A 21,262-nucleotide genomic window follows, 5' to 3' on the forward strand; every position below is an offset into this window, starting at 1 on the left:
GAAACGTTCCATCATCTACTTAAAGTTTTTAATCAGTCTTTCTCAGCAAGAAAACAGGATAAAATTAGAAGCAAAAACAAATTAATAAATGTTGTGAGCTTAAGGCACTTTTTAGAACTGAATATACAAAAGCTACAAATCATTTAGTGAAGATCTGTATGCATGAATTCCAATACAAATATTGCAAAACAAGAACAAAACCTACAGCAGATAGCAGGTATCAACATGATCACCATTCTTTATGTAGTCTTTGCTTTCACTGGAATTTTTTTTGAATCAGAAGTTGAAAAGGGTTGCCATAATGATTTGCAATTTTGCATAGATTCGGTTTTCTAACACAAGGAGATTTCTCAGATTTGAAAAACCCTCATAGTGGCATTGCTTGCTATCCTTTCAGTATTTTAGATTCTTGTAATCTATGAGATTCTGATTTTGTCATAGTGAGCTTTCCTTTTTTAAAAAAATTGTATGTAAGCAGGCCAGGGCAAAAGGCCTAGCAGTACTAACTTTTTTGCTCAGCCATCTGGAAAAAAAAGAAACATCCAGTAAGTCGGACACGCTCTGTAAAGGATGCGGACAGCTTACAGACCCCGAATGCTGTCCTGATGAGCATGGGAGGCGGGCTACAAACCCCCACTTCTTACCAGCAGTGATAGGTTAGATAGTTTGATAGCACTCTAATTTCAGCTTAACTCTGGCTGAGGTTTTGCAATGAACAGAATTGCCCAGCTGTGGTTCCAGTTGACACAGTAACAAGCTCAGCCCTCCAAACTGTTTTGAACCACGTGAAAAGTTTTTATACTACTTTGGAAAATGGAGGTACAGCTAAATACATGATATACATCTGACACTATGAAACATACCCGAGAAAGGATAAACAGAAATCTTCATAAAGCCAGAAAAAAGTCAGGTATGTTACCATGTATTGGTTTATGCTTATTAAAAGTGTATTGTGGTAGTCTTCAGCCAGCAAGGGAAACAGTAATATACATGTGACCAGCACTTCTTTTCACGGCTATAGACAGCATTTAAAAACTAGACTAGACTCCTTGTTTTGGTTGATAATGTAGCTATATTTTATACGGGGGGAGGGGGGCAGAATAAAGAGAAGCCTCTACTACTGCTATTCCATATGAGTACTGAAGCAATATTCAGGATTAATGAAGCCTCCCCTGGCACACGCTTTTTACCTGCTTCCACAGTTTGAGCTTTAGGTGTGCTATCTAAACCTTGTCTGGGAAAGGAGCATTGAAAGTGGAAAACACAAGTTATGACACATACAGTGCAATCCTAAGCAAAGTTAGACCCTTCTAAAGCCAATGATGTCAATGGACTTAGAAAAGTGGAACTTTGTTTAGGATGTACTGTTATGCTTACAGCAAATGCCATGGTCAACTTTAGAGCACCACAACTGGAGATTACTTTCAATAGTCATCAAAATATTACAAGACACCCACAGAGCCAAACACAAGCTCTTTTTGTAGCCAACATTAAGACTACCAGTAAAATCAAGTCACTTTTAAATATCAAACCCAGCAGTGGCCACAGTAACCAAGTGATAGAACTGGCATATATATACTAGATATCCACCTTTTCACCTGCCAGAGAGGGAGGGTGACATGGTGCTAACAGGAAGTGCCTGTGTTCTGGAGAAGGCAAATCACAAACAAGCCAGACTTTTTCTTATTCCCAAAGAGATCTCAGAAGAACATTGTCTACCTTCTAAGATCAGACGACAAGGGTGTACAGGCTGGACTTCTTGGTGGTTCAGACTCCTGGTACCTTAAAAAGTTGTGCAACCATTTTGATTTAAACAGGCAAGTATCAAGCAAGTCTTTTTTTAATTGTTTAGAATTTTGTTGGCATTTATCTTGTTTATTTTGAACATGTTACAACTTGCCCAGAACCTTTAAAGTAGTGACATGAAAAGAATAAAAAACCCAACACTGATCTAATATAGTAAAAGAGATGTTTGTATTCTGAAACATTACATGACTTTTAAAATCCCCCCAAACAACTCATGCTTTTGAAAGAGCGCACACCCTGATAAAAATCTATTTCAGTACAAGTTGCGCCTTTAATCTTGACTGTTACAATACAAAATAAAAAAAATTGGTCAATGGCATACGGGCAGTTAATTGATTTATTTTTTTATACACAACTTTTCTGCTAAATCCGAATTCTTCCAGGAAATTTTCAAACCAAATGGATTGAATTCCAACTTGAGTCTTTGAAGTTCTATTATACAACAGTTGAGTCCCTTGAGACAATAATGAAATGCATTACAAAAAAGGATGATAAAAGGTTAAAAATAAAAAGACCACAAAATTAAACAAGGCTTCAGAAACACAGATCGTATCATGAAAATATTTTGCAGTGTTGATTGCAAGTAAATGCCTGTCACTTTTCCATCAAATTGTCACTGTTATTTTCATTTGCTGTATTGCATTACTTTTAGAAGACTTCAAAAGATAATAAAATCTAAAGTGAGTTTTGCTAGCTTGCTAACTAGTAAGACTTTTTGGTTGTGTGTAAAACAGTTTACTAGACCAATGGGAGAAACTACTAGAGGTAAAGAAATACCAGGATTTTATGATATTATAACTGGGATGTTTAGACTTGGCATAATGTCAAGCTAATTAGACTCCAATAGAGCACTTGGTAGATTTTTAACAGCATTCAACTTGCTGATTTGCCAGGAAACCTTAATCAAAGACTAAAACATTCTCATATAGTGGTCACAAGACTCAAAATAAATACTGACCTCTTTGTTTGTAAAAACAAAAAGCAAAGAAAATCCAGAGTCTTATTCTGCATTCTTCTTACAGCATACAGGATCTGTGTGTGTATATATATATATTTGGGACAAAACATGATGTGTTCCACGCAGCACAGAGCACTTGAGGTATGATGTCCAATAAGGTGGCTAACTTCCATAGTGATAGCTGAGCAGTAACTTTGAAATTTAAGAAGTGAGGTGAAAGGGGAGGGGGTGTTGCAGCTTCCGAACATGACCATACTCATTTTCAGTTGCAATTTGCCACAGGTTCTAGGTAAAGCAGGGAACAGGCCAAGGAGGAAGATGGTCAGGGTCAAGAGAATGAACTACAGCCCTTTGGTATGAGTACTGAAGCTCATATGTCATAGTCTCCAGCTAGGAATGCTGGGCAGTAGAAACCATTACCACAGCAAATGGTTTAAGCACACTTCTGAAGCTGCAGAATTCTTTACTTGACAGGGTGCTTCTGCAAAAAGAGGGGGGGGAACAGTACCTTCCCTCCTAGCTCACCTCCATGGTTTGTGTGTAAAGGTCAATGCAAAAATGCACATGTTTACCAACCTGCTGCCACCAGAGACATGTCCACTTTGTAAATTAAACATAAGACCTTCCCATGGTAAACAAATCCAAAGAATTTACACATCCCAAACTGTAGTCAGTCCAGAAAAGAGAATTTAGTATTTTCATGTCTGCCTCAGCTTTGACACTGTACACATTACATATCATTTATATAGCATTTCAAGGTTTTTTTCCTCCAGACACTGCAGACAACTAACTATGTTATATTGACATGAAAAAACTCTGCCACTTGTTGAAGGCTCACACACATGAACATTTCAGGCAGTTCAATGACAGTTTTTAACAGTTGGGCAGGGTAAAAAAAGTCACTAACCCTTCCCTGACCTTATAAAGCATCTTTCTTTAAAAAAAAATAGCAGTTATGGATGTTTTATTCATTCCCAGTTTTACTGTCCCTTGAACCTGTTTAAAAATAAAAAGACGATGGGAAAAAGAGTAAATGTTAAGATAGCAGAAAAATAAAAGAGGAAAGCATATTACCCAATTGGACATTACAACTATGTTTATTGGCAAAAGCAAGGGCCTTTCTTACAAAGTCAGCTGAATTTGAGAAATAACCCCAGTTCTTGTGCAACAGGACTCCAGTTTTTTTTTAAAAAACCCTCATTTATTGGCATTATGCTCAGTTTAAAATGTCTTACCACTCTTAACAATTAGGTCAGTGGCACAGCGGCATCTCAGGTAGATGGCTGTCAGCTGAGAGCTTCCATACCTAATTTCCATTGAGCTGCTGCTGCGGAACTCCACTGTGATCTGCTACAGACTTTTCACGGCTTCTGCTCTCTCTCTCTTCATCCTCTTCATCTCTTTCATCATTCCCACTATGGTTTTTACAGTACAGCCTAAAGGATGATGCAAAGCCATGCAAAACACACGGGCACACAAACATCAAGTTAGGGCCATGTTTTTTCCATTTGTATCCCACAGAGCAGCTTCCAGCAGTTTTATTTATTCTAGTAACTGCCATCACATGGCTGCCTTGCGTACTAGCCAAAATATCCCACATTTCCAGAAGCATAAGGCTGCCACATTATTCACCTGTTAGGAGCAACACTTGCTTTCTTCTCCTGCTGCCTGTTTAAGTCCCTAGGCTGCCATAAGGCTTACTCAAGGGAGAGCAGGAGAGGGGAACAGGATCCAGGAGGTGTCAGTGGTGAGCCACCTATTGACGGAATGCAACTGCCTTGGCCCACAGATTGCTGTGACTCTCCCCTTCCCTTGCAACAAGATACATTTTTTCTCTCAGATCACAGACTGCCAAATAGAATGGTGATGAGAACACTAAAGCTCACTCCCTGGCCTGATCCAGTGACATTTTTGCACAGTTAAGACATATTCTGATCACACACACAAATTCCAACCCTTTTGGGGAAGCTGAACTAATTTACAACTTTGGCAGCAGCAAATAGTTGTAAAAAACAATAGGACCAAGGCAATGTATTCCTTGCCCCCCCCACACACACCCATAATTGCCCAGAGAAGTATTTTGTTTAGTTACAGAAAAGAGTGTGGACAGTATTCTCTGAGCATAGAAGTTAGGAAAATAAATTAAGGCAGTTTTTAAAAATACCATCTCATCTTTATTAGGAAATTATGCAAGTAAAAGTAATGGACTTTCACAAACTGCAGAAATCTGATGATTTTCTTGCTTAAAATCTTTGCAGCTACATATGTATTCATCTCTGTGTTCCTCTCCCTAGTGCAGTTCAGAGAAGTAATATTCAGAAGGAACTAAGCAATATTTGTTTAAATATTTATACAGCACTTTTCAGTGGTCCCATCTTTTATTTTGGTCTAGAATATCTTCACTTCACAGCTAACAGTCAGCTTCTTTTACACATCCCTAAGTTCTTGTCCCAATTCTCAGGCACTACTAACTGTCAAGCCTTCACTTTTCGGTACAGAATACTCCAGAGTAATTAATATGGCTTAAATCAGCACAGCTCTTTGTTAGCAACAGGATTTTGTGGAGGAATTAAATGCCAAGTGCCAGAAACTGTTTAATCCAAAACAAGGCTGTGTACAGACACTTAAAGGCAGTTTCAAGTATTTGTTTGAAGTGACCACTGGTAACAAGGTAAAAAGCTCAAAGAAGGAAAGACAAGAGAGGAATGGGTCTGAGACTACAACTGGCAACAAAAACACCAAGGCTACCAATACTGACTTCAAGTGGCAGAAATTGTAAACACTTGATAAGTGAAAGCCGCCTTGTGGCCACCTATTAAGGAAGTCACAATTAATGTCTGCAAGATGGACTATTTAGGTGCCTGAAGAAGCTGGAGAACAGCACGATGAAACACTATCTTGGTTTTTGCAGCAAGAAGAAGTTGACAAACCAGCATTCGAATATCACCTTGGCCATGAACTCAGCAGGTGGACTTACTTCTACTTTGCTTTTCAATGTGAAAAGATTGCAGCCCAAGCAGCTCAAATAAAAAACCCTATTGGAGATTACATCTGAAGTCCGGTACCAAAAGACCAGGGGAAAGGGGGTTAAGTTGTTACCATCCTTCAGCTATATTGATGGTGTTTGCAAGGGGGGGGGAAGGACAGGGGAATCTCAGGATTCTCATCTAATGTGGGGACAACAGTGACCTAATTCATAAGGTTGATGATAGGATTGCAAAGAACATCTAGAACATCCTGTGAACATGTAAGCCATCATCTGCCACCTAAATGAAGAGTTTGTGGAAGAAGAGTAGGTCTATAATAAGTTTAACACATACACACTTCAACTTTGGCACTTCCAACTTAAAGCATGAGTGTCGAAAAAGCACACATCATAACCTTAGTGGCTCTTATGTAAAACCTTACCTAATGAAGATGCCTATAGTTTTCAGGAGAACTTACTGCCAGCTTTTATACCATTTCAAATACTTTCTGATTCACAACCTCCCAAACCGGTCTAGCACTCTATCAGATTTCAGCAGTATCTGTTAGCCCTTCATTAAAGGCAAAACATCCAAAGGAAACTTACTTGTAAATTCCTCGAGACATGTTCTCGATATATTTTGCTTTGTCTTGCACTCCACAGTGGTAATGGTAAGTCTTGATACAAGCTTTGATTTCACATCCAATAGTTGCGCCAGACTGACTACAGAGTGTACACTTCTGTTATGGGGAAAGGACAACAAGTTAACTAGGCATCTGGTTACATCTCTTGTCATTTCTACAATTTCCCGTTTCATTTCATGCTCCCAGAGAAGTTTCAACAGAACACAAGCAATGCCTGTATGATAGTAACTTAAGACATGGGGGAACTTGTCTCAGCATCAACAAGTTGAATCCACCCGTATACACATGCACACACACCCTGGATACATGACAAGTATCTTTTCAGCATCTTCCTCACAAAGAGTTCCCCTGGCAAGGAAGCCATGCTACAAAAAAGGTAGTTGTAAAACAGTTTAAATTTGTGTAGACATGGCCCAAAGCCAATGTTCACATGTTGCTCAGATTCAAACCATTAGAACTTACCATTCGCTTCCCTCGCTTGATTTCTTGAAGTACAGTTTTAATATCAAAGTCACCAAACTCTGCCCTGGATGTTGTTGTCAGTTGTACAGTGCCAGAAGAGAACAACTAAGAAGAGATGTGGAAGTAGCGTTAGCAATGCAAGGACATGGGTCCTGAGTTATCTTCAAAGCCTCAAGTGGGTGGTGCTGTTTTGAGATGGAACTCAAGACAGCCAAAAATCCCAGGGGAGGGATAAAACAGTAGGAGTCTGCTTCTCCACAAAGACAAACAATGACAAGTGAGATCCTAAGCAAATCATGCGTAGATTGTGGTGGACCACCACTTTGCAGGCAGACATACAGCTCTGACACAAGAAGTTAGGGAATCTTCTGCTCATAATTGACAGTCTGTTTCCTGAAAACATGCACTTTGTCAGAGAGTTAGGATAACACTGCTTGCTCACCATGCACTTATAATGCGCAGCTGCCTTTTTGGCATTGAATATATGAAGCTTCCCTCTAGCTTCATTTTCTTCTTCACCTGCATGACAGAATCCACATTTAGGTTTTGTATCACTGGGACTGCTTCTGTGAGGTGATCTGTCTCTCTGAAAGAAAAACACTTTTCTAAAATAGTATGCCAGAACAACAAATATGGATTCAACAGAATACATCTAAGCAATCTCACATTCAACTTAAAGCAGAAACTTATGTTCATGTGAGTTTTTAAGCATACAAATTGCTTACATAAGAGCTGCTTTCTACATCATCTGTGCCATGTGAAGATGTCGATCGAGTGTCTTCTGACTGCCCTTTGAGATTCATTTTTCTGGGTCTTCCTTTACGCCCCCTCTTTTTGGGAGGGGATGGCTCCAATTCATGTTCATTAACATCTTCACCTAAATCTGATTGAAGAAGAGACAAGAGAAAGCGAACTTCACAAGCTAGAATGATTTTACACAATGCCCTGAAAAGTATGAAGGTATGGAGCATCTAGAAATAAGAAGGAGAGTAGATTAAAAATGGGGGCAAACATTTTGTTAGGTTCTACACAATGGCACCACAATCTTTACTATTTCAAGACTTGGGCAACGAATACAATCTAATGCAAAGATTTTCCAAGCAAGAGGCAAAAGCAAGTTCATCTGAAAGCCTGGGAGAAAAGGAAAAAAATCAACCCAGTACTTAAAACTAAGCAAGCACAGTATTCTAGAATCAGAGTGCTTCTACAGAAAAGGCCTGCCTAAGGGTCTCCTGACAGTAGCCCCTCACCTCAACTCATACAGTAAACACATACAGAGAAGAACCTTCACGGAGGACATTAATTGCTGTGATCTGCCATGGCCCAAGCAAACTTGTGTAAGCTCTCTTCCAATCACAAGGGCAGGTGATTTGTTAGTGTTCTATGTCTGCTTCTCACATTACATCAAAGCAAAACATTGTAGATCTCTAGAATAAGCAGTCAAACAACCTGGTATATGTGCATACCCTTTTATAAGCAACTGAAAACTACACTAGTTACCAAATGTCTTCTCAGAGTACACTTTGATTTTGTATACATTACACTGGCTCCCACCTAGTTTCTGAGCTCAAGGAAAAGTATTGCTCTTATTCCTGAAAACATTAAACAGAACATCTTATACTGCAGGGTCCCTTTTTGAGTCTGTAGACACATTGGGTAGCAGGCGCAACCACAAAATGTCTACTGTAAAAGGCGGAGTCAACCACAAAATGTCAGGAAATGAGGTTCTACATAACTGATTGTAGCTCTTCAACTTTTCAGGCAGAATCTCGGTTTAACAGGATGCTTTTAAAAATGAACATATTTTTTACAAATATTTTCCTGTATACATACATATGGAGGTAGCTAAGAGACTTACCTGACAGTATGTGCCAAATCTCCAATGGCCAAGCAGAAGTTCTGCTGGCATTATCTGGCCCCACTCACTTTCCAGAAATACTTGGCAGGAGCCAGGAAAGGCCTTGGCAGGCTCTATGGCACCTATAGGCATCACACTGGGGACCCCTGTTCTACTATGTTGCATCAACTGTACACAAAGACCACCTTGAAATCACTGTTGCATGTTTCATCACCTTTGGAGGGAGGAGCAGTGCGTAGTTACAAATGACAGGGCTTTTGCAGTGGTGGATCAGAGGCTGCTGAATTCCCTTCTGAGGGATACTTGTTCAACCGCATTACGGGCACTCTAAAGGAGTGTGAAGACACACACTATTGCCACAGATGTTCTTCTGCACTAATTATCATTAAACTCAATCAGTTATCACTGACAAATTGCTGTTAGCTGGTTTTGTTAGTTCACTGTTGTTCTGCTACTTTTTGTTTTTGCTTTTAATTTTGCTATTGCCTTTATTATACTGTATTGTAATTGTTCATTGTTTGAAAGGGAGAAAGGAGAATATAAATACTTTAAACAAACAAAGAAATTTCTGAAAATCCAAAAGGGTTCTCCTGGACATTAACTGCCTTAAAAGAGGCCATGCACTTCAGCAAAAAAGAGGTTTCAAAGAGAAATTCCAGCCCAAAGTTGATGGAATTCATACATAAGACTAGGTCTTTGGCTCTCTCTCTCCCTTCCAATCTCTACTGAGCCCATATAGTGGTCACAGTGATCAAATGCCATATTTGGAAGCAGAGTACCTCTGAATGCCAGGTGCTGGGAGAGTCTTTAGCATCCCTGCTATAGGCTCTTTCTGAGCATCTGGTCAGCCACCATTGGAAACAGGATGGACTAAATGGACCACTGGTTTCATCCAGATGGACTTTTCTTATGACATTAGTTCACTAAGTCTTTAGCTCTTTTTAAAGATGGATATGCTATATACTATTCGTTTGCCAACTCATCAGTTGTGAGGGGTCCCTTTACCAACTCTGGTAAAGCCAGTTTGGTGTAGTGGTTAAGAGCGTGGGACTCTAATCGGGAGAACTGGGTTTGATTCCCCCCTCCTCCACTTGAAGCCAGCTGGGTGACCTTGGGTCAGTCACAGCTTCCAGGAGATCTCTCAGCTCCACCCACCTCACAGGGTGTTTTGTTGTGGAGATAATAATAACATACTTTGTAAACCGCTCTGGGTGGGTGTTAAGCTGTCCTGAAGGGCAGTATATAAATCAAATGTTGTTGTTGTTGTTATCATCATCATTTGTTCTTCTGACTGAATCATTTGCCATCACTTCATGCATCTGTTGAAGAGGGCTCTGGCTGACAAAAGCTTATGCCACTATAAATGTGTTAGCCAATAAATGTGCTGCTCCTTCCCAATATATTAGGGGCTCATTCTCAATACGTTAGAAGCTTAACTCCAGATGATTAAATAAAGAGAGATTTTAAGCACTGTTCACAAAAACATGAAATTACTGACTCATGGGGCACGTCACATCACAACATTTTCTTGGCAGACTTTTTACGGGGTGGTTTGCCATTGCCTTCCCCAGTTATCTACACTTTACCCCCAGGAAACCGGGTACTCATTTTATTGACCTCGGAAGGATGGAAGGCTGAGTCAACCTTGAGCCGGTTATTTGAACCCAGCTTCCGCCCCAGGATCGAACTCAGGTCGTGAGCAGAGCTTGGGCTGCAGTACTACAGCTTACCACTCTAAAGGCCAGCTCAAACCCATTTGGACTTGCTTATTCTGTTGCTCTGTATACTAGGCACGAAACCGACTGTTATTCTGTTCTTAGTTGCTAATAAGTCTTCTGAGAAATGTCAAAAGTATGCAGGTAACCGTTTCTCTGGATGGTTGCACAATCTGTTCCAAGTGATATTATTGAAACAACGGCAGTTTTAATTTTCAGTGTGACCAGCCACCCAAATGTAGTGACTACAATGCTTCCAAAAGATCTGGTTTTGATAAGACAGAGGTTACCAGTCCGTGGGAAGGTTACATTTCACAGTGGAGCAATATATCCACTATACCATAAATTAAAATATGTAGCAAGCAACCACCAGTATGTTTCCATTCAGCTGCAAATGCCAACATTTCTTTCTGCTGTTTGCAATCAGTTCCCAGTAATTTCCAAAGACTTATGAAGAGAACAACCAGACAACATTTTGAAAAACGTGAAAAAGTACACAAATCAATGTCTTCACCAGGAAATGAAGCTAGGCTTCAAATAGCTGAAGAGCAGCCACCAGGAAGATACCTCTGCACGCCTATATAGTATTATTTAGTGCAAAAAACTCTGTGCGAGTGACATATTCCACAGGGCAACATAAGCAAAGAAATACTGTGGTACTTTAGAGATTGCCAAGTGTAATATCCAGCTTTTACAAATCAGAACCCAACCTGTTAGATCAATGGAACAGAAACACATACACAGATAAAGGAAAAGGATTATAAAATGAAAACAGGAGGTCCTGTGATCCAGGAGAGGTGTGTTGCACTACCAGGAAAGGCACAAATGAGAACAATCTAAAAGGCAGGAGTCCCTATCAAAGAGGGTGCAATGGTGATGAACTGGCAAAGCCAGTGAGCTAGTAGCCAGTCTCCATCAAAACTATGTCCAGTAGAGTCAAATATGGGTATGAATTCTAAATCAATAGCTTCAAGCAGGATCTTAGTGTCAGAGCACCACTTTGGCTGCCGATGCTTTTTGATTTTGCCATCACCCACAATTATTTCATATTTCAGGATAATTTGTATCTTCTAGTCCCATGTACTACCCATGGCCTCAGAGCACTTAAACCAATGCTTCTTCATTTCTGATCTCAAATGCTGTTTTCTCCTCTTGAAATACACTGATAAGGCTATTACCTAGACTCATGAGAAATTCCACCAGACACCATGTGTATTTCAATTATAGAGTATGCCACACCTAAGTGGATCATTTACTTCATAGAATAGACAGAAACCTGGATAGTTGGGTTTTCTAACCTCACTTTGTAATGGCATTCTGCTCATCCTCTCTCTCTCCCTCCCTCCATGTATATATTTCTACAAGGTGTAATATTAGTAAATTGGGTTGTTTCCCATTATTCTAATTGCATTCTATTCTACTTTTCCTCAACTGAATGTTTGCAGAACAGCTGTTTAGAGTAACAGATGTTGAGTAATTTTACCTTCTGAGTTGTGTGCTGTTTTCTTATGTTTTCGACACAATATCCTAGGGCAGAACATTGGAAAAAGTTAAGTCCACCAAAATATAGAAACTTTTAAATACACTTAAGTACATTTACATTAAGCAACTATTCTGGTACACCAACAACAACTACAGAGGACAGCATTTGCACAGAAAGAAAACCACCATTCAAACCTTCTATTGAAACAAGAAAAAATACAAACAATAATTACATGTAAATGCCTTGGGAGGGTTTTTCTCGGATTTGAGCTTTATCATGCAATGCACAGTAGTAGTGATAGGTCTTGTGGCAGGTTTTTACATCACAACCAATGGTTGCCCCTGGACAATGGCACAATGAACACATCTGAAAAAGAATGAGAGTCTCATCAGTGCCAACGGTAGTGCTTTCTGTCTCACTGATAAAGGCAATGGGAAGACCAGAGAGAAAAACAGCCTCCTGTTTTAACACAGCTTCCCCTTTACTGCTTTTTTCAAATTCAAAAGAGAAGTCAACTATAGTTATAGATTAAAGGCAGTGGAAAAAACCATTTAGTCCAGGAAAAGTGTGTGTTCTATAGTGACTGCTTCACAGATTAGCTCCACTCTACCACAAACTGCATTTCCATTCATTTAACATTGTTTGTCAATCTGGAGAGAAGAGGTTGGGGTAAGAATATTGCTACAAGCCTGCAATTATTATAGAAGTTCAGTTTTAAATCCAATGGGGATTTTCAAGCAAGCTGCCAATACTCAGCCGCAGGGTCTCCTTATCTATAAATACTTTCAGCTCATGGAGAAAGCATTATAGAAGTACTCAGTTACAGCAGTAACTAGAAGCATAGTAGGCGCCTGGTTTCCTGATATGTTAAGATTTCTAGGAAGAGGCAGCAAACTCTTCTAGAACAGAAATCTAATTTAGAAGTGTCAATCCACACCCACCCACATGTGATTTCAGGTTCTTAAAAACCAGCTCTAGCCCTATAAACCAAAATGAACTTTGTATTTTGGAGATCTTTTAATAAGATCAGTTTAGTTGGGGGGGGGCACACCCTAACTCTGTTGTGCAGCACGTTTTACACATTGAAGGACCCAGATTAAATTCCCGGAGTCTCCAGCTGTAAAGACAGTCAGGTAGGTCTGGGAAAGACCTTGGAGAGATGCTGCCAACCAGAAAGGGCTGGATAGACCAACAGCTTGACTAGGAATAAGGTGGGTTCATACACTCAAAGTCATCATTCACATTATCTGCATAAACTCCACTGAAATAATCAGAATTGCACAACTGCAACACACTGAACTTGCTTTCACAAATGTGCCTGTAAGGGAAACAAGCCTTCAGTTCAGGATAACTGCAAAAATAATCCAAGATTCTTAACATAATCTGATTGCTTGAAGAAACTTATCTGTTTACAGCACACTTTTTTATGCTTTAAGAAGTTTCAAGATGGAATTACTTGATAATGCAGACTATCTTGCTATTGAAGACAGCTAGTGAATCACAAAAGCAGCAGTAAAAGGGATTAGACTGCCTTTCTTTTCAACTTGCAGCTGGCTTTTTCTCAGCGACGTTTCCAAACAGCAGCTCTCTACCCATTAGCCTTGCTGTTCGATGATAAAAGGGGGAAATTGTTCAAGGGCCATAGCAATAAATTAGAAGAGATCATTCTGCACCAGAAATGAAATCCTTGGGGCAGAACACTACACTAGCACCCAAAACAAACAGGGGCACAAAGCTGTGATGTTAAAAAGGCCCTGAATACTTTAAGGAATTTCATTTTTCAGTAAAACGAATTCATTGTAATAGCCTAGAAATGATGACTTACCAGCTTGGTACCTCTCTTTATTTCTTTTTGCACATCTTCAATGGAAAAGCCTCCAAGACTCTCATTATCAGAATGTGAAGATACCAAGGCAGATGAGAACAGCTGAAACACACACACAAAAGCACAAACACCACTTCAATATTTCTTCAAACAAGGAAAATCCAAATGTCTATATTCGACATACAGAAGTAACTGAAATGTCAACAGAGCACTTCCTTATTCACTTCTGATCATAATGTGCTGCCTGACCTTGTTTACTCAAAAGCAAGTCCAATGAGCTCAAGGGGGCTTACTCTCGGGTTAATCACAGGATTTCATCCACCGGGCAAAAGTACTTTATCTTGGCAAATGCAGGCTCCCAAATCAGAATCAGGCGATATTTGAATAGGAAAATGTCAGTCGATGAGATGGGGGCTGTACTACATCTACGGATACCCTTCAAGAAATCCCACCTCACCACAACTGTTTCCCCTGAAATGGGTTACTTCAAGTCTTGAAACTCAGCTTTGGAAAAAAACAGGCAGGTGAGAATCAGCAAACCCCTACCCATTCTCACCTGCAAATACCCTTCCTCATCACCATGATGGCAAGCCACACTGAAAGCCCCCCAGCTGCTTCCGGCATCCTTCAGGGCACTTACCATACATTTGTGGTGTGCTGCCACCTTCTGGTTTTCAGACATCAGAAGCTGCCCACATTCATTATCTTTATTGGATCGACAGAAGCCACACTTGCGCTGTCTTCCAGACCCTTTTTTCTGTCCAACTGAGCCCGACATGATTTTTAAAATGGCTTAAAGAACACCACTTCAATCCTTATGGCTGCTACAGAGAACAAAAAAGGTACAACTACAATGGCTGTTTAGCATTTCTTTGATAAAGCAGCTTCAAGATTCATAGGACCCCAGGGCAGAATGTGGTATGTCAGACGATAATCTTCTAAATAAATCTGCATACTGCCAAAGCACTAGATCTCCAAGGAATAAGAAGCTGTTATAAAAGACCAGAAAACTGAGTACCCAAAGAACATTCAAAAATTAAAACTAAACAGAAGAACAGGCATCATACCAAGATAGACTCTGGAGGAAACCAAGTGCAATATTGTCCTATTTTATACTTTTTACTATTCATTTATTTGAAAGTACAGAGCAGGAACGTATATAATTTAGGCATGGATGAAAACCCAAATATGCAAAGATTCTTCCAGCAATTACAAATTACTAAGATTTAGAATCAAGACATACCAAATTGCAAACTGTCGATCAGTGACTTCTTCCACAGGATTCCTGCGCAATACAAAACAGCAACATTTTGATCTTTATCTGACAAATGTAAATGTCACTAGTACTAGTACAATCACAAAGATTCCCTGCTTCTTCTCAAATAGGCTGTGAACAAGATACAGGCCTCCAAGCAAGCAACAAGGACAGCCATGGAGTAAAGCTACGTGTGCCATGATACCAGCAGGGCTTCACACAGACATAGGGCAGCACCATGACAGCTGCGTGCACAGCTGTGTCAAATAGGGTACCCAACACTTCTTTGTCAAATACCAGAAGATCTGAGAAGTAGTGTCTGGGGAGAATGTGATACTCTAGGCTGCCTCCCCTAGTCTCTATGGCCTTTACCATAGAGGCCAGGAGAAATTCTCTATGAATGGAAGCCAATTCCCTCCTCCTCAATCTTTAATTATAGGAAACTGGTGCCGGGGGTGGGTAGTTCCTAGCCCAGGTGGGCACCTACTTCCAAATAACACTGTGAGGAACAGCACCACCCTATCCTATCAAGCAACATAATGATGTGAAGATAGCTGTGATTCTACCTTTGCTATTATACCGTTAATCACATGAAGACTAGAACAGACATATTATTATCAAATGTTACTGCTATCTATAGCAAATGAGTACGCACCAAAAAAGAATCTTAGAAATTTTGGGGTGCAAAGCTGGAATTCTTCCTAGACATCCACATCAAAATTTGGGGACAACTTGCAAAGTTGGGGGCAAAGCAAGAATTTTTTCAGCTCTGTGGAAAGTATGTTCCTACTACTTTTGTAATGCCATAACATAAGTAACTGTTCACGCATGGTTTTGTTGACTTTAGTCCGAAGACAATTCAATTCACTAGCAAAGGATTTGTGTCAACAGGAGAATCCCAAAAATATATTTTCACATTTAGGAAATGCAAGCCCAGAAAAATACAAGATAAGGCAAGAAAGGAAATAATACACTTTGGCTTCCAATATTATTATTCCTAAGGCATTTTGAATTAAACCAAGAGCATTGCTGCTCTTGTGATTTTTAAAAAAAATAATTTTATTTGCTTAGACCTTTGAAGATTCAAGTGTCAGAATTCTGAAGGAACTAGACATTTACAGAATATATTTGTACAGTATCAATGGCAAAGCTTATTGGAATAAGGTATTTGAAAATTCATGTTGACAGTGTAATACATCAATAGTTTTCACTATAAGCAAGATCTGTCTATTGAGCCTACTCTGTACTGCACCTAGCTTTTACAGGCACTTTAAAAATAAAGGTATTCAAAGAATCACAAAAGCATGACAGAAACGCCATCATAATGGAAGACAGACATCCTGTTTCAGAAATAAATGTGTAACACCACAAGTTACAGTTCACCTAATATATATCAGCATGTAACCAAGATATTCTGTTATGTTGGATGTAAAATTTTTTTAACAAAATTAAATAGAGAAAATGTTAACCATGCAAGCTTTATAGCTGATATGAATTCAGATCACTAACATAACAGCTTGCAGTGAGTGTATATCAATATGAATTAAGATGGAGAAAACCATCTGGATAACAGCCAACATTTATTTTCAAAATTATAACAGAACGAAGTGAGTGCCTGATGGTGGATGTGGGAACTGGATTGTTTTAGAGAAGCATTATATTCCAGACCAAAGTCAGGACCACATTAAAAAAACATTTTTAATGTAAAATTTCATTTGCTCAAAATACTTACAGCCTTTGGGCAGTAGCAAATGTTCAATCCCATGCTCACATACTGCTACACTTAATGTGACTGAGAAACAGAACCCAGGATAGGGTATGCAGAAGAAGTTGGTTTGATATTCACTGGCCCAGGGGCCCAGGTGTTCATTGCCAATAGTGCCCTTTCTTTCACCTTTATTAAGCAATCATTGCTACTTAAACCCATTTGGGAAGCTGAAGTGTTGCAGTTGGGACATAATTAAATCCAAATTAAAACATGCCCAACATAACAGTGGTGATCAGCCTGACCCTTGCTGACAAGGATCCGGTGGAGTTTGCAAGATACCCCACCTGTCATCCCAGCAAGAATTTGCTAGTGATCAAACAAATTCAAATATACAGAACTTAATGCTCTTTTTTTAAAACTGCTGATATGCTTGCATAAGTTACATATTTATTTCCTGAAAGGCTGGCACAAATGAAATTATTTACTCAGAAAAGTAAAAGAGCCACAATTATTTTAAAATGTTTACCCTAGCCTTAAACTTAAAATATACTGAGACACTATAAAAACCTGAAAAGACATTCTCATTTGAACTATTTTGACAGGTTTTGAATTTTGTGTTACTTCATAAAGCATATCAAACATCTTTCTCCAGAAACCCCACCTGCATCAATACAATATTGGCAGCAGCAAACTTTACTATGAGAAATGCATTTCAGAGATGAAACACAAATCCAGAATTCCAACTTTTCACATAGAGTGCTACTCACGAAATCTAATTAAGCATAAATATTATGCAGGATCAGAATCTTAAGCAATATTAAAATGTTCTGAAGAGTTTATTGGGGCAGATTTTATAACTGACCTAGCAGTTGAAGCAAAGTAAGCAAGCATTAAATATAGAAAAGAGCCTCACTGGTAATCATAATCTACTTCTTATTATCTCAAAACACAACATTCTTGTTACAAATAGGCAAAAAAAATTGCCCGTTTTGCCCCTGAATATCCGTTGTGTCTTATACTCTTCTTGTGACCTCACTGCTCTTTTCTAAATGGCCAGTTCTTAAATGGGGTAGGGGGAGAGGCTGGCTCCAAAAAGCCAACAGACTCTATTCAGCACTGAAGGAGGGAAAATAACAGTGATGTCACTGAAGCCCAGGGAAAGGAGGGAAATTCAAGAGCTTGTCTTGTTTCATTTAGCTACCAAAGTCAAGCCCCAGCATGTCATTTCTCTCAGCTTTGGCTTTAAAGCTCTCCTGAAGAGGCCAAACACTTCAAACTCCAAGGCTGTAAATTTTTTAAAAATGTGTTAAAATTTCTGGAATATGCAAGAGGCCTTGAGTCTCCAAAGCAGTCGTAGCAACACACAGATTCTTCATTCAGCAAATCAAGAATATATAATTAGACTCAAAGAGAAAAAAATACAAGTGACTCTTACTTAGAAAGCAGGTGAGATCTTTAAATGATTTTCCAAAACCGCAATACCTATAAATCTCAACAAAAGCAAAATCTTCCATAGAATCCTAGGCAAAGCATCCTGAATCATTTATGAAGTAAGCTAGCTCCTGTGATGCACCCTGATGCTATTTTATCTGGTCATTTTTAAGCTTAACAAAATGCTACAGGAACAATGCAGCCAAAATTAAGCACTTGAAACCCTCACTGACTTTTACTGGAATAGTTAAGCAAGTGCTTAAATTCTTCCCTTTTATTTCAAAGCACATAATCTCAGTTTTTTATACACTCTATGTGCACACAACTCATTAATAGACTGATCCAAAGCAGTAAAACCAGAGCACTGTAATTTAAACAGGTTCACTGCTCAGTTCTTAAATACTAGAATGGAAGGCTTTGAAATGGTGCCCCCAATTAGGGCCATTTCACACATAACAACCAAATCACAAATTGGCTGCCAGGACCATGCCTCAGACTCCTGCTCTCTGTCTTCCCACTCCAATTTCATCCCTCATTTCTTGGTTTGAAAGAACTACAGTTTGCCTCCAAATTTGAATTAAAAAAACAGTTTGTAGTGATATTCCAGTTTCGGTTTAAAGGAAAACTCAGGGTTTTGAAAGGAGGTACGGAATGAGAGCATAAGGCAGAGGCCCCAGATAGCCAAACATTGGTTTGACTATTGTGTCTGAACCAGGTCATTATGCAGTAGCCAATCCAAACTTGCCACTTTACACAGCTCTGCAGTACACCCAAATTTCCAGACAAATGTGTATATGCTACAAGGGTTGCATTTCCACACATTTTAACCTATACTCCCAAATGAAGAACCTCTTCAGTATATGAGTTATACATATCCAGTGTACTAACAGCTGAGGCAGGGCATCACAAGTCATGGTACTTTACTGATATAGAAGACTAATGGCAGAATGGGCCTAGAGGCACCTGTATTTTTCTCCCATGCTCCATCACCTGCCACTAGCTCCCAACTGTTATCAAGGTACAAGTCAAAGCGCAGCTTTCAAACTGTCCTAACCTTCCCACTATATTTTAGAGACTCTCTTTCTACAGGTCCCACTGCTAGTTCAAATATCACTCACAGAGCATGCCACACATGGGAACAAGCTAAAAACACAACAGGTTCATCAACTAGTTTCAACCAGGAAAAGAACTTACACTTACTTCACAGACTTCTGCTCCAGAATATTATTTGGAGAATCAAATGAACAACACAAAAACATTACTACAGTAAATGTGGCTCCAAAATTTTTTTCTCATAAATAATCCGCTTCACGATTCAAAAGTAAAGCTAAGAAAGAAAGGGATAGTAAGATGACTATATTGGAGCCCACAGTCATTCTAATATTAGAGTACAAGACAAGGAACCCTAGATTTAAATCTCACCTCAGCAACAAACTTGCAGTGCCCACAACAAAATATTTTTCTTTATCAACATCACACCTGAAATGTGGGGATAGTAATATTGAACTCTCTCACAAGGACGTTTCAAGGATTACATACAAACATTTTAACATTTGAGAAGCATAATATAAATGCACCTACTGTTTTAAATACACTCAGACTCTAGTTCTGTAAATAAGACCATTATTAATGGTTCAACCCTAACACACTTACCAATGTACTTAGCCCTACCAAACAGTGGGGCTCACGTCTGAGCAAACAAGATCGCTTTGCAAGTCAGATTTTTACAACATTGTATTTATCAAACATAAAATGGCACCAATAAACCTAAGAGGAAAGCTCCTAGTTGGCTACTATGGGGGACCACGATGCTGGATTAGAAAAACCTTTGGTCTTATCAAGTAGCATGCTTCTTATATAGCATATGCTGTATCACTATGCCTGTATGTATCACTAGGCTGTAGCATAGCGGTTGGACTCCAAATTAGCCCTCTGCTGGTCTAAATCCCACTATTACCATGAGTTCTGCAGGTGGCCTTGGGTAAGCCACTTCTTTCAGCCCCAGCTCCCCAGCTTTATTGTGGGAATAATAACAACTTTGTTTATCACTCTGAATGGGGCACTAATATGTTTAGAAGAGCAGTATATAAATGCAGTTATTATTATCATCATCATTATTATTAGGGGAGCACAATCCCCTTTATTCTAAGAATAAAGCATGTTTGCTCTTAAACAAGGGAATGAAAACGTTTAATACTACACAGACAATAATAATGATAACACAACAACAAAGATTCTGCGGATGCTCATTACTAGCAACATTTAGGTATGATACTTCAGACTCTAAATTTATTCAGTTTTTGTGACCCGCCTGGGAAGCGCCCCAGCAGTAAAAAAGAGGTACAGTTATACTGAATAATCGCACACATGTATATCGTCCCCATGAATATATTCCCCCCCCACCGGGAGGCAACGCGAAGACACCCCCCCCCCGTTCTTTCTCACCTTCCAGAGAGGAATGGTCTCCCCCCCCCCGGTTTGTGAACAACTAAAGCCACCAGATCCCCCCCCCCACGGGATGAGGTCCGGGAGGGGGGGTTGGAAAGGAAGGACCCGTTTCTATAGCAACCAGATCCAGTGGGTGACGTCGGCAGAGCGGCGGACTCACCGGCCAGATGGATGGAGGAGGGGCGAGGCAGCCCCTGCAGGGAAAGCCGGAGCCGCCGCTACTACGGCTTGCTCTAGAAACGCTCGCTCGCTGGGACCTTCCCTTTCATTCGGAGGGGCAAGGAGGGACGCTACCCGCGGTCTCACGCAAGCACGTCCGTGCGTAACATACGAAGGCCGCGCGACCAGCGTCTTACGTCACGAATTCGCTTGCTCTGAGAAGCGGCGATAAAGAGGCAAAGCTTGTGTGCCACGAGCACGCATGCGCAGCTGGGAAACAATATGGCCCTTGGAAGATGGCTCGTAACGACAATGGAGGGAATTATGCCTATTTCCATCTGCGCGTGCGCAACACGAAAAAGCGTGTGGGAGCCATCACGCATGCGCTTGTATCCCCCACGAAGAAGCGAGGGAGTTCCGCGCAAGCGCATTAATGTTGAGACGTAGGGAATAGGTGAAAAGGTTTGAGTGGTCGGTTTGAAATAGTTGGGAGCATGCGCAGAGGGATCGGCGTAATTTTAGCCTATGGGGTATCCGCCTGCTTT

General features: G+C 39.9%; 1 protein-coding gene across 3 annotated transcripts; it reads right to left on the minus strand.

The window, feature by feature from the left end:
* Positions 1-1,952: 1,952 nt before the first annotated feature.
* On the minus strand, positions 1,953-20,961 carry PHF6 (PHD finger protein 6). Of its 3 annotated transcripts, XM_054997061.1 has the most exons (12): positions 20,719-20,961; positions 14,960-15,001; positions 14,357-14,540; positions 13,717-13,818; positions 12,124-12,257; positions 11,892-11,935; positions 7,561-7,718; positions 7,278-7,421; positions 6,836-6,940; positions 6,336-6,469; positions 4,071-4,200; positions 1,953-3,760 (listed from the first exon to the last, which is right to left on the minus strand). In XM_054997061.1, the coding sequence occupies exons 3-11, from the start codon at positions 14,492-14,494 to the stop codon at positions 4,071-4,073; spliced, it is 1,089 nt and encodes a 362-aa protein (XP_054853036.1). In that variant the 5' UTR covers positions 14,495-14,540; positions 14,960-15,001; positions 20,719-20,961; the 3' UTR covers positions 1,953-3,760. The 3 variants fall into 3 exon arrangements, with proteins under 3 accessions (XP_054853036.1, XP_054853038.1, XP_054853037.1); XM_054997063.1 differs by having other exon boundaries at positions 1,953-4,200; positions 14,357-14,537; XM_054997062.1 differs by lacking the exon at positions 20,719-20,961 and adding an exon at positions 19,533-19,554 and having other exon boundaries at positions 1,953-4,200.
* Between the last annotated feature and the right edge of the window lie 301 nt (positions 20,962-21,262).

Source organism: Eublepharis macularius, chromosome 13 (assembly GCF_028583425.1).
Source record: "Eublepharis macularius isolate TG4126 chromosome 13, MPM_Emac_v1.0, whole genome shotgun sequence".
Taxonomy (NCBI): Eukaryota; Metazoa; Chordata; class Lepidosauria; order Squamata; family Eublepharidae; genus Eublepharis; species Eublepharis macularius.

Excerpts from the sequence above, each read along its gene's own strand:
- PHF6 (XM_054997063.1), bottom strand. The coding sequence starts at position 14,494 with ATGTCGGGCTCAGTTGGACAGAAAAAAGGGTCTGGAAGACAGCGCAAG. Across the intron at positions 13,819-14,356 it reads CAGCACACCACAAATGTATG|CTGTTCTCATCTGCCTTGGT; the intron begins GTAAGTGCCCTG and ends TGTGTGTTTCAG. Across the intron at positions 7,422-7,560 it reads ATGTAGAAAGCAGCTCTTAT|AGAGACAGATCACCTCACAG; the intron begins GTAAGCAATTTG and ends TTTTTCTTTCAG.